The sequence below is a fragment of the Calypte anna genome, chromosome 6, assembly GCF_003957555.1.
Source record: "Calypte anna isolate BGI_N300 chromosome 6, bCalAnn1_v1.p, whole genome shotgun sequence".
NCBI lineage: Eukaryota > Metazoa > Chordata > Aves > Apodiformes > Trochilidae > Calypte > Calypte anna.
The window spans coordinates 18,297,079-18,309,179 of record NC_044252.1 but is presented as its reverse complement, the minus strand read 5'-3'; the positions used below and the strand labels follow the sequence as shown (position 1 = coordinate 18,309,179).

Sequence of the window (12,101 nt, the reverse complement as noted above, 5' to 3'; positions counted from 1 at the left end):
TTCTTATTGCTCAGTCTGGTTTTAGACATATTTTATAGTGTTCCCACAACAGGTCATGAGTTACACTACTTTTTGTTCTTAACATTGTATTTAGGTAGAATAAGGGTGACTAGAAAAAAAGGGAGAAATGGGTGAAGCAGAGACAAAACCCTTATTTCAAGATTCCATGCTACACTAATTCTTAAAGTAGCCCTAACACATACCATGTATTTTTCTTTTTCAATAAGAACTTCATTTTCTTCATGTGTCTGGTCTGTTTCTTTTGACACATTATGTTCTTCCTCCATCTCGCCATCATCTTCCATCACATCTGCTAAGCTCCTGTCCCATAGGATAGTAACTCTTTTCCTTGGGAGTGGCATTTTAGTGTCACTAAGTAATGCCTTCTGGCTACATGACTGATCATGAGGAGGTATAGATGTGTCCATCACTAAAACCTACCCAGAAAATAAAGAATAAAGTCAGCAATATTTTTTAAACCTCTACAAGCACTTCAAAGTGATACCTGTTATACTTGCTTACAGGTTTCCTGAGCATAGCACTACCCCAGCCTGTCGTCTGTTCAGAGCCACTGCTTAGACCAGTTTAGAGTACAAGACTTACTTTCTAGTCTAAACCTTCTTTTGATTCCAGGAAGGCCAAGTTTCATCTGCTGAACAACCTACAAGAGTGTTGCCACCTCACACACCACCAAATTTCTGTATTTCCTGCACTTCTAGTTTCTAGTTGCAATACACAAATGTCATCCTAGATTCTATAACTTGAACATCTTTGTCACTCTAATCATTCTAGTATTGTACTTAACCTGCTTAGATCAGCCTACATTCCAAAGGCCTGCATCTGTTGTCCTTTGATGCCTGTCAACAGAAGTTTTCCTTGTCTTCCATTAAGGCTGCAGTACTCAGCCCCAGTGCTGTCATTTTCCAACTTCAGGGTTATCGCTGCACTTACTCCTACTCATTGTACTTAACCTCTACCTTTCCACTGAAGCCTCTAAGCTTTCAAACTCTCTTTGGTCCTCAAAGTATTTTATCAGTATCTCAATTTAATAATATTCCAAATTAAGATAGCAGCAATACATGGAACAGCTAGAATTTCTCCTAGATGAAAGCATGTTATGAGTACATATATCTCAGGGACATTTTTAAGGAATCACAGACTTTCAGGAGGAGATGCTCCCATATCCACACCAAATTTAAAAAAAAAAAAGTCCCAGCAAAGCCTTTTCAAAAACTTTACAGGAAAATAAAGCCTGACTAGAAATAACTAAAGTGTTATTGCAACATGGTACAGAAAAACCCAGGAAATAATCAGTATTCTTGGAAGTGAGAGAACCTACACTTTAAGTGCAAACCATAAGTACTGATGGACAAAACAAAAACATACTTACCTTTTGTGCAATGGCTGAGAACTTAAGCACGTTGAGTGTTTCATCATATGCTGAAGCACACTGGCTTATGTTTACTATCATCTGTACCTTTCCCTTTCCACTGAAGAATCCTTGAAGGAAATGAGTCAACTTACTTTCTCGAAAGGGTACGTGCTGCTGCAACCTTTAAAGATGAAAGAATAGATGACCACAAATTTAACAGTTTCCAGTCAGTGAGGGAGCTATCCAGTCTGAAGATTTAAAAACATTTATAAAAGCAGTAGTCTTAAAACTTGCTTTGGATTAGATAGAGCTGTTTGTGAAGAGAAAACCAAGAGCATGTTAAACATTTAGCATAGGATAGGTCACATACCCTCATTTGACAAGTTTAAAGATAATTCTGGTAGATCAATGATACCTTCACAGTATAAACTTTAGAAGTCTATATATCCCTCCTAGCAGCTTTTAAATGTTGTAGGCAATGCATAAACCCCACAACCAATATGCAATTTGTAAAAGGACTTACTTAGACTGTTGACAGTTCTTGAGTGCATTAATACATTTGCCTAGAATAAGGAGAGAGGTGTTGATATTTCCACTCTCTTTCAATCTGTCACCTTCATTGCGGGTCTTGGTGTATCTTTCAGAACCAGCAAGATCACACATTGACAATCTGAAAGCAGATATGGAAAATTAAGTTTGTCTTAGAAAACAAATTGTTCACTTCTAAAACCAAACACTTTTCTTAGAGGAAATATTTTATATTATATATATATAAATAATAATATATATAAATATATTATATATATAAGTATTTTTTTCTTAGAGGAAATATCCTTTTCAATGTTGCTTCCCCAATCATGGAATCAAGGTTGGAAAGCACTTTCAAGATCATGAAGTCCAACCACCAGCACTGTAACCCCTAACTGATCTCCTGAAGTGCTACATCTACCCGTTTTAGAATATCCCCAGGAATAGTGACTCTCCACCTCCCTGGAAAACCTATTCCAATGCTTCACCACTCTTTTGGTGAGTAAATTTTTCCTGATATCTAATCTGAACCCGCCCTGGGGCAGCTTGAACTCATTTCCTCTTGTGCTATTGCTCATCACTAGGGAGAAGAGACCAACACCTGCCTCACCACAACCTCCTTTCAGGGAGCTGTAGAGAACAACAAGGCCTCCTTTTAAAATCCTCCAGGCTGAACAGCCCCAGCTCCTTCAGCCTCTCGAGACCTGTTCTACAGACCCCTAATCTGCCTACTTGCCCTTATCTACAATCCTCACAGCACCTCAATGTCCTTCATATACTGTTGCACTCAAAACTGCAGATAGTACTTGAGGTGCAGCCTCACCAGTGCTAAGTACAGGGATAAGATCACCTCCCTGGTCCCATATTCAGCAGGCTGTCAATCAACATCCCCAGTGCCCTCTCTCGTGGGCAGCTCTCCAGCCACTCCTCTCCATGCCTGTGGCTCTGCTGGGGGTTTTGGCCTTGGCCCATTGATCAGGCCTGTCTAGATCCCTCTGCAGAACCTCCTGACCCTCAGGCAGGTGGACACTTCCACCCAGCTTAGTGTCATCTGAAAGCTTACTGAGGGTGCACTCTGTTCCCTCATCCAAATCAGAAATAAAGATGTTAAACAGGAGCAGCCCCAGCACTGAGCCCTGGGGGACACCACTCCTCACCAGCCATCAGCTGGATTTAACTCCAGTTAGCAAATTTGGACCCAACACATCCAACCAGCTTTTTATCCAGGGAAATCAAATTCGACACTACTTCCCAACAGACTCTCTTGAGATGGTGCAAATTTTTCTCTCCCTTCAAATTTTTCATCTTCCTGGTAAGGACTCACATAAGTTGAGGAGCATAGAAGGCTAGTAGAACCCTAGTAGAGCCTTGTGCTGAGCAGATGGAACAGGATAGAAACCACCACTGCAGCCTGATGGCTTGAAGGAGAGGACTAAGCACTGTATGAGAACAGGAAGTGGGGGAACCACCATACATGCATGAGGCTCTACCAGGGAGCACTGGCTGTATAGTTCAGTAGCAGTGCAGAAATATGGAAGATAACTGACAACTTCATCACAAAAAAAGAGGAGGGCTCTCCTCTGAACTTACTCATTGACTTGGGTCACTTGAGGCACTCCTGAATCTTCAATTTTTAGTAACTTGACAGTGAATATGCTGTGACTAAAAGGAGAAGTTTAAGTTAGCAGAGACATGATAAAGTAGACAGACACCTTAATGGTAGTTTTAGCTTCCCCATCTTTTCAAAAGGTTGTTGAATCTGTCAACATATCTAAGCATATAGCAAAGAAATATTTATGTACTACTACTTATTTTGCTTTTTTCTTTAGACATTTAGACAGACTACAGCTAGCTGCTTTTGCTTGAAGGAGTTTGTTAGATAAAACACTGTTTTCTACATGCTCGTCTTACTAAAGGATTGAATCCTTATTGCTTAAAGTACTGGGTCACATATTTGCTAAAGGACACCCAAACTGAAGGCTAGATATCTAGCTCTTGTTAAAGTCTCTCCACCTCCTAAAAGCCACAAACCCTGTTTTACCTTTCTCCTTCCTCCAACACATCATTCTATGCCCCATATTATTTAAAATATTTCTCACCTTCTGCTGGAGCAAGTATTTAGTTTTGTGCTTGCAATACTCTGGTGTTTCAACCCCAGTTTGAGAAGTTTTAAACCTTCTTTAGAATCAGAAATCTGAACCCATTGCAGATCTTTAGGAAAAAACAAACATGATAATAATTTTCAAAATGTTGTTTCCAAAAAATAGAAAAGGGATAATGTATACCAAGAATAATACATTCACTTGAGACTTACATTTTACTAAGTCTGCTGCAGATAAATTATATTCATCTTATATCAGTATGTTACATCATTTCTTCCAATCAGCACACTAAAGTATTTTCTATCTAAATTAAGTGAGAAACCTTAGCCTGAGCACAGAAAAGCCAAAAGGTACAGCCTTATTTAAACATGAAAGCCTTATTTTCATATTCATCAAGGCAGAATTCCACCAGGACATTTGGTTTAGGCCACAATTTTCAAGGGAAAAAATCCAAACATCTGGATCACTTCCAGGGCCATCAACTTAAGTGAAAGCTTTCAATCAGGGATTTCATCTTCAATAGGATGACAGTATGTCAGCCTGGTATATGCTAGAGTAAATACAACCTTACTAATGGAATTTAGATCTTTAACATTATGGCCTCTGTTAAAGTAGAGGTCACCACAGCTGTACTAGCAAAAATACTGGCTGCAACCAAGAAAAACAAGAAAATCATTAACTTATTTTCCCCAATAACATCAGGATAGCTTTACCCTTCCAAACTTTTGTACAAAGATTATGCTGAAGCACAGATCAAAGCATATTATATCCTACTTCACATTTTCTATTCTTAGAAGAAATTGAGTTGTTGGCTTTTTTTGTTTAGTGGGGTTTCGGGGTTTTTTTGTACAATTTGTACAAATTTGGCAAATGAAAGCTAAAAACAGCAGGTCAAATGCCTACAGAAAGGCCTTTTATCTACAGTTGGTGTCTTGATAGTCCAAAGAACCTGTAACAAATCAACCAGGTTTCAAACCCTATTTTTTCCCAGCCAGCAGCAACCACATAACTGTTATTTTAAGTTCTGTTAACTCCCTGCTCCCCAGCCCAAAGCAAATTACATTGCAGGTTTAACTGAGAGTACTGTAATACGTAGTCAGAATGAATCTTCCCACATACTCTCCAAAGCCTGTTTCTCTGCAGAAAATACCAAAAAACAAAAACCAAACCACTTTTGACACCATTATAACTAAGAACATTTGGAGTCTTTAAGAAAATGGAAAAACAAACCACTAATAAATTTTTGTTTTCAGTACTTCTCCCATTTTAAAAAATATCAAGACTGCAGAGTACACGTAGGCTTTGAAGAGTTGCAGTCAAGAATAAAGGAAATGCTACTGAAGATATACTATATGTACATATATATATGTATGTATGTATATGTATGTATGTACACATATATATACATATATATACAGATATGTAGGTTGTTGCCTTTCCCAGTCAAGGCAGTCATTTGTGACATTTGCCACAGTGAACATAGTTGTGAGTTTCCTAATCTAGAAAGACATCTATTACAGAAAGATTGACTTTTCAAATTACACATTGGCAACTTGCAACATATTCTAACCTTTTACATAAGAAAATCCCTTGATGTCTTGAGCAAGGCGTAGTGGTTTTCTTTTCTTATCATTTGATATAGGAACAAGTAGATCATAAAAACATTCATTGTAGATCTCAAAAAATGAAACCCAAACAGAAAACTTTGTGCTGTTTTTCACAGTTGTGCTAGATTGTTCCAAGGGTTTTAAGACTTCTTCAACACCTGCCAAGTACAAAATATTAGAAGTCAATAAATAAAGTGAATTTCATTTTAAAAATTAGTCAGTGAAAACTAACTTTGCAGCAGCCTTTTAAAAATTACTATTTCAGACAAAAATAAACTTAAATTTCCCCTCCTTAAGTATCTGGAAGTTACATGCTTACCCATACATATTTTCAAGATAGCTGCAATCCACCACTTTTCCACTTGCAAATTTTCCCAGACACAGAGTTTGGTTACAATTACTCAAGTCTCTTCAATATATTTAGAGGACAAAATTAAACTGAACAGTATTCTACAGCCTGACTTTAAAGCAAATCTAGTATTTAGGTAGATTTTACAGGATAGAATTAGGTCTATCCAATTGCATACATACTTTATGTAGTTTCATCATATTTAATGTCTGATAGCTATTCTTCTAGCTATTTTATCCTTGTGTTTTCTCCCCAGATAGCTTGCTTCTATCCAATTCACAGTCATATAAATGTGCTGGTTAGACACCATTACCATAGGCCAGAAGTCAGTTATTGACCTTAGGAAAGCTGCTTTGACAGGTTTAACTGCTAATCTTTAATATAAAACATACCCTTATAATGAAGTGGTGCTTTGTTGTTAGTGCTATTTTGGTGGTCTACCTACAAAAGAGAGGAGAAACTTTAAAACACATTGACAGAGTATCATCAGAACATTTTTCTAACAGCTCTATTGTCCTACTAGATAGGAATACAGCACAGTTGCAATAAGAAACTAAGTTCCTGGTTAGACATCATGCCTCGTTCAATGCACCTGTAAACTCCTGTTGAAAGGGTTGTTCTTACCTTAATATTCATTCCTGATACTCCCCTTACACCCTATTACACTATATAATATTTCAACTTGCTGAGCCAGATTAAAACTAGTCATAGAAAAATAAAGAGGTGGGACCCCCCCCAGAAACAGACTGATTTAACAGGATCATTTGCAGGAGTCCAGCTGCAGTTTAGACACTTCAAGACTGTCTAGATTCACCTGGTTAATAGCCATTTTTTACTACTGGTATTTTGCTAACTCAGGACTCCATGTCTTACACCTTACTAGGTCAACCCTTATACAGAGGTAAGTGTAGAACACAATTGTTTAGGGCACTAAATAACCCCTTTCTAGTTCCAATTGCTAGTATATACTCAGGATTTTTTTTTTTATATTCCATTAATTTCAGAACACCAAGAAACATATGTTTAAGCAAAACACAAATCTCCATAACTGTAATTGCACTAAACAGCATTAGAATGCCAGGAAACTCATAAAACAAGTATATTTCTGGGCAGCTCAGCAGTGATCTGTTTAAGAATTAAGTTCATCAGAAAAGCATTTTAACCTTTAGAAGTCCCCTGTCTCTATACCTCTACTGTTTCAAAAGCTTTTTCTTCCTTTGAGGATATTTGCCAAACTAGACTTAAAACCAAAATCAAAATACCCTTAAAGACACTAAATTATTTATAGGAACAAAACTACCTTTGTTCTTGCACACAGAGACACTTTGCATTCAGTCATTACTAGTCACCAGTAACCCCAGAGGATTATCAGGTACTTAAGCTACAGAAAAAAAAGACTTAGCATTTGCATTCTATCAAGTACTGTGCCACAAGACAGAAATCCACAGAAAACAGGGTTCATCAGCTCTACTGCTCACTTCACTGTTCATCTGAACATGTCTGACAGCAAATGGTCACATTCATGCTTAAAAACAGCCCAATGTTGCCCTTTTCAATGGGAAGAGGCTATGGAACGATGTGTTTTCATCAGTATAGAAAGAAATGCTCCTCTACCTCTTTTATCAGACGAAGTATTGAATTTTTAATAGCAGTTTCTTCTCTCACTTGGTCTTTAGTCAGTTTTATATAATCTCTACATCGATAGGGTTTGAAATCCATTGCCCTGTACAGCTTTCCTTGAATACTTTTAAACAACATATCCATAGTCCTTGGCAGAATACCAACGTCATCTTCTGTCCCTGTAAGCAACATAAAACAGATTCTAAATTATTACTGTAAGCCAGGTATACAGATAAATGAAGACAGAAAGATAGGGAATTGTAATTTCAAAGAATAGACAAGGAATTTGGCTGCCTCTTACAGCACAAAGTTGGTGTGGGTTTATTTGTATTATTGAAGCAACAGAAGTGTCATTAGAGCATTTTGAAACTTGTCTTTTGGCAGCAGTTGATTCTCAGCCTCTTACTAAGGATTCTGCATAATTCTGCCTAAGCTTAGCTTTAAGGAAAAAAGCAAACCAAACAACTACAACCAACTATAGTGACTTGCAGATTTTCCAATTGCATTTCACAGGATGCCTCAAGCAATCTTGAGATACAACTGGATGACTGATCACTCAGCTGCAGTCCTGTATTAATTCCTCAGACCCTAAAAAAAAGTTCTAGTTGTGAAAACTAACTGGTTATAACAGAAATAATGCATGAAGAGAAAATGCCCCTTAGGATATTATTGATAAGCTCAGAAACTTGAGACAAGACTTGAAAGTTGTCAGTTACGTTTCAAAATGTATGTTCTCTGCATACAATTCAAACAAACTTCAAATCACTTACTGTTTGAAGACTGTGCATGACCTTTATAATAATAATTAAAAGCCCAAAGTGCTTGCCTGGTGTAACGATTTACATCTGATGTAGATCAGGGTGTGAAGTGTGTTTTCTTAACTCCCCCTCCCCTCCCTGACATCCTAGATACTTGGAGGTAGAAAGTCACACACACCTTGTTGTAATGATTACAACCTTCCGAAGGAAAATAACTATATATTTACATAAACTCTGGCAGCAACTGTTGTTAGCTTGGTGACATTTGTTATGGAAGGAGACTTTCAAAGGCTACTTAGTAAAATTCAAGCAAAGCTATTATATAGTGTTGGGGAAACAGTTCAGAAATATACAGACTGTGAGCAATCCTGACTTACTTCAGCTTAGGCTACATTGAGTTAATGGTTACTGAGGCCTAGTTGCAGGTTTTCTAAAAATGAGCTAATGGGAAGGAGATAACAGGCAACAGAAGAGAAAAATAATTATTTGAGAAGAGTGGTTCTGTGAGAATGGAATGTGTAATTGGAATACAAAGCCACCTGCATGATATGATGGTGTAAACAAGGCTTCTCTATATAAGAGAGTGCAAGTTAATAAACGATTTCATACAATCATATTGATGTGCACATGGAATCCTTAAGCCTCCACAGACTTTTTTCCCCACAATATAGGGCCTACATTTTAAATAAATAAAGTTGAAACATTTCTGCCAGAAGTATTCCTCACTTTAAAAAAAGAAATTTGATTCAAGAAAAACACATTTCTATTTTTACCTTGGAATGTGTAAGTTTTTCCAGCATTTGTAACACCATACGTAAAAATAAGACGATTGTATCCATCTAAGAAATCTTGCACTGGCTGCTTCATGGTACTTTCAAAGAATTCTTCTTGAGTTGTTTCAGGTCTAAATACCTGAGCATAAACAAAGAAGTTTCTTGGTGAAGCAATCGGAGGCTTTCACAGAATCTTTTTTAAATCTATACGTTTACAGTCTTAAAGATTATTAACACTAAAAAAAAAAATAAATCTAGTTTTTAGTGTGTTAAATAATACAAGTTAAACAATTTTCCCAGAAATAACTTAAACTTCAAAAAACAGTTAACTTACTCGTGAAAAACTGAATTTCTGTACCATGTGTCCACCACTTTTTTCACTTAGTCGACTCAAAATGTTTTTGGGAGGCTTCAGTATGATGCTTCTTGAGTCTTCAATTAAAATGCAGCCCTATTAAAAGGAAGCATGAACAATGCAATCATGAAAAAAGTATAAAGAGTTAGACCACAGGAAAAAAACCACAAACTACTTTAAAACTAAATAAATGTCACACCTGTGATTCATTTTCTCTTTCCGATGACGTATGAGGCTTAATACGCAAGAAAACTTCTATGTGTCCTTTGTACTCCAAACTGTTCCTCTTAAATTTAAAAAAAAAACAAAACCCAAAAACATTAAGGAAGTTATGAAGTTTACTAGATTCTTTGATATCTAACATGTTAAGACAGTTATATTTTCACCAGGCTATTCTGAATAGTAATTTGGTGACATAGGAAGCAAACATAATTTACTACATGGGACTTAAAGCTGCTTAGGGCCCTGCAGAAGTTCAGTGTAATAAGTTAATCGGTTCATCATCTTTAAGCACATATATTTACACTACATTCAGGCCAACAAGAGACCAAAAATGTTTTGTGAGTTTAATTCTATGACCAAGCTGCTCTGAACTGGCAATTTGCCTCATTCACAGAGAACTAGTGCACACAATAACATACCAAAGCACCGCCATACAACTTCAAATTATATCTTCTCCAAATTAAAAGCATAATAAAGGTGCTTTCCACCTTCTCTGCAAAGAATTCCAATTATCCTTATTGATGGAAAGACTAAGCTTATGAAAAAAAAACTAACCAATGCAAATATTAAAAATTCTTACCTGGCTTGTGTCTGAAATTGAAGAAACCAATGAAAAATCATCAGAGAGATCTGCTTTAAGATCTTCCACACTTACTGGTCCTGGTCTTTGAGGCAGCTCAATACTAGAAATATAGGATGGTCTGAGAAGTTTCTCATCATCCGAAATCGGTTCCATCCTGCAAGATAAAATAAAATTGTTTTTTGTTCTCTCACTGCATAAGGTAGAGCTTCCAAAATCTTAGAAGATTTCTTAGGAATTTCTTACAAATGTGACTTGGCAGCCTGTGTTACAGATTAAGTTTAAAGTAACTCATTGGGCAATTACTCAGACTATGGCAGGCAGTGTTCTAGCAATTAGGCACCTACCACATGGCCTCCTAAAGTTATGAGGCTTTAGACCCCAGGATTCAATGGTCTTCTAGTACTACCTTCCTGTGGCTATGCTACAGGGATGCAGATACACTGTCTCTCTAGTACTGATGGACAACACACTGTTCATTTACACAATGAACAGAGCAGGGCTAGTTCAAAGCCCCTTCATTCAGAAGACTGTTTCCTGTTATGCTGACAATATTTTTGTTCCCACCAGCATAAAACATCAAACATGTGGGCACTTCAGTGTCAGAACACTTAACAGCTCAGCCTTCCTATGTAGTCTGTCAAGGGAAGATACATAACTTCATTAAGCTAGACAAATAAAGCTGCAAATGAGGGAAAGATATACATGAACTAAGCAACAACGGTTACTCTGTTTCTTCTAATCTGCCCTATTTATTTTTGTCAGGCAGCTATATGAAAACAAAGTAAAACTTGGCCTGAAATATTGTCATAGCTTGAACAAACACTTGAGTTGATAATAAGCTACTGCAGGAAGAAAACATACCTGTGCAGTCACTATCCAGAAGTCTTATTCATCAGATACACAAAGTCACACTTCAAAACTCTTACCAGGTCTTGAAAGGAAACATATTTGTTAGATAAATGACAGTTGCTTTAAATAAAAGCTTATTTAAAAGTGCGATTTGTCAAGATTATGCTCTTACTGTGTGCCTTTTTTACATGAGAGGAAAAAGACAAACACTAGGTTATGTACTTAAAAGCTGGAACTGAAAGTATTCATATGAACCCAACACTGAGACCAGTAAGGTTCAACCACTGGCAAACCCACGATGCAGACTGTGCCTATCCCTACGCATTCTGTTACGCTCTAGATATTCCGGCGTGAACAGGAATATTGCCTGGAAGTAGCCATTAGAAAGTATTTGCATACTGGGATCCGCTATCGTAACTCTGCTTCTCATAACAACACAGTTCTGAGCACAGCAAAGTGCCTTCACGGCTGCATGGCTGTGCCGGAACCACAGCCCTGCTGGGCCAGGCCTTATCCGCGACTTTCACGCCCCACAGTGGTACGGAAAAACTTCACACACAGCCCGTTCGTCAGGCTGCAACTACCGCTGCCCGCCTCTCCCACCTCCTCCTCCTCCAACCAAAGCCCAGCAGCCCCGCACTAACTTACCTGAGGGCCTACGCGACGCGAGGTGACCGACGAACAGGGCAGCGCCCCGCGACGAACAGGGCAGCGCCCCGCGACGAACAGGGCAGCGCCCCGCGACGAACAGGGCAGCGCCCGCCGACGAAGAAAGCAAAGGCAGCAGCGCTCCGATCCGCTCCGATCCGCTCCGCTCCGATCCGCTCAACTGCTCAGGCGAGCAACGCCGCGAACGGCTGCAGCCCAACCGGCCAGGCCGCGGCTTCTTTTCAAATCCGACCAATGGCATTGCACGGCGCCGCGAGACCTTCTGGGAGAGCGAGCGCTGCTGCGGCGAAAGGCTCGACGGGAAGTGTAGTCCT

The 12,101-nt window shown here is 38.4% G+C and overlaps 1 protein-coding gene across 1 annotated transcript in view; it reads right to left on the bottom strand.

Annotated features, from left to right (window-relative positions):
• KIF20B (kinesin family member 20B) overlaps positions 1-11,882 on the bottom strand; it is a 36,848-nt gene extending 24,966 nt beyond the window's left edge. The window contains exons 1-14 of the mRNA XM_030453265.1: positions 11,767-11,882; positions 11,131-11,200; positions 10,267-10,423; positions 9,664-9,750; positions 9,444-9,560; positions 9,110-9,248; positions 7,573-7,757; positions 6,351-6,399; positions 5,573-5,767; positions 4,000-4,111; positions 3,491-3,562; positions 1,896-2,042; positions 1,391-1,553; positions 204-437 (exon numbers count right to left, since the gene is read on the bottom strand). Coding sequence (XP_030309125.1) covers positions 204-437; positions 1,391-1,553; positions 1,896-2,042; positions 3,491-3,562; positions 4,000-4,111; positions 5,573-5,767; positions 6,351-6,399; positions 7,573-7,757; positions 9,110-9,248; positions 9,444-9,560; positions 9,664-9,750; positions 10,267-10,422 — 1,656 coding nt within the window. The 5' untranslated portion in view covers position 10,423; positions 11,131-11,200; positions 11,767-11,882. The remainder of the gene's footprint in view (positions 1-203; positions 438-1,390; positions 1,554-1,895; positions 2,043-3,490; positions 3,563-3,999; positions 4,112-5,572; positions 5,768-6,350; positions 6,400-7,572; positions 7,758-9,109; positions 9,249-9,443; positions 9,561-9,663; positions 9,751-10,266; positions 10,424-11,130; positions 11,201-11,766) is intronic.
• Positions 11,883-12,101: the final 219 nt, after the last annotated feature.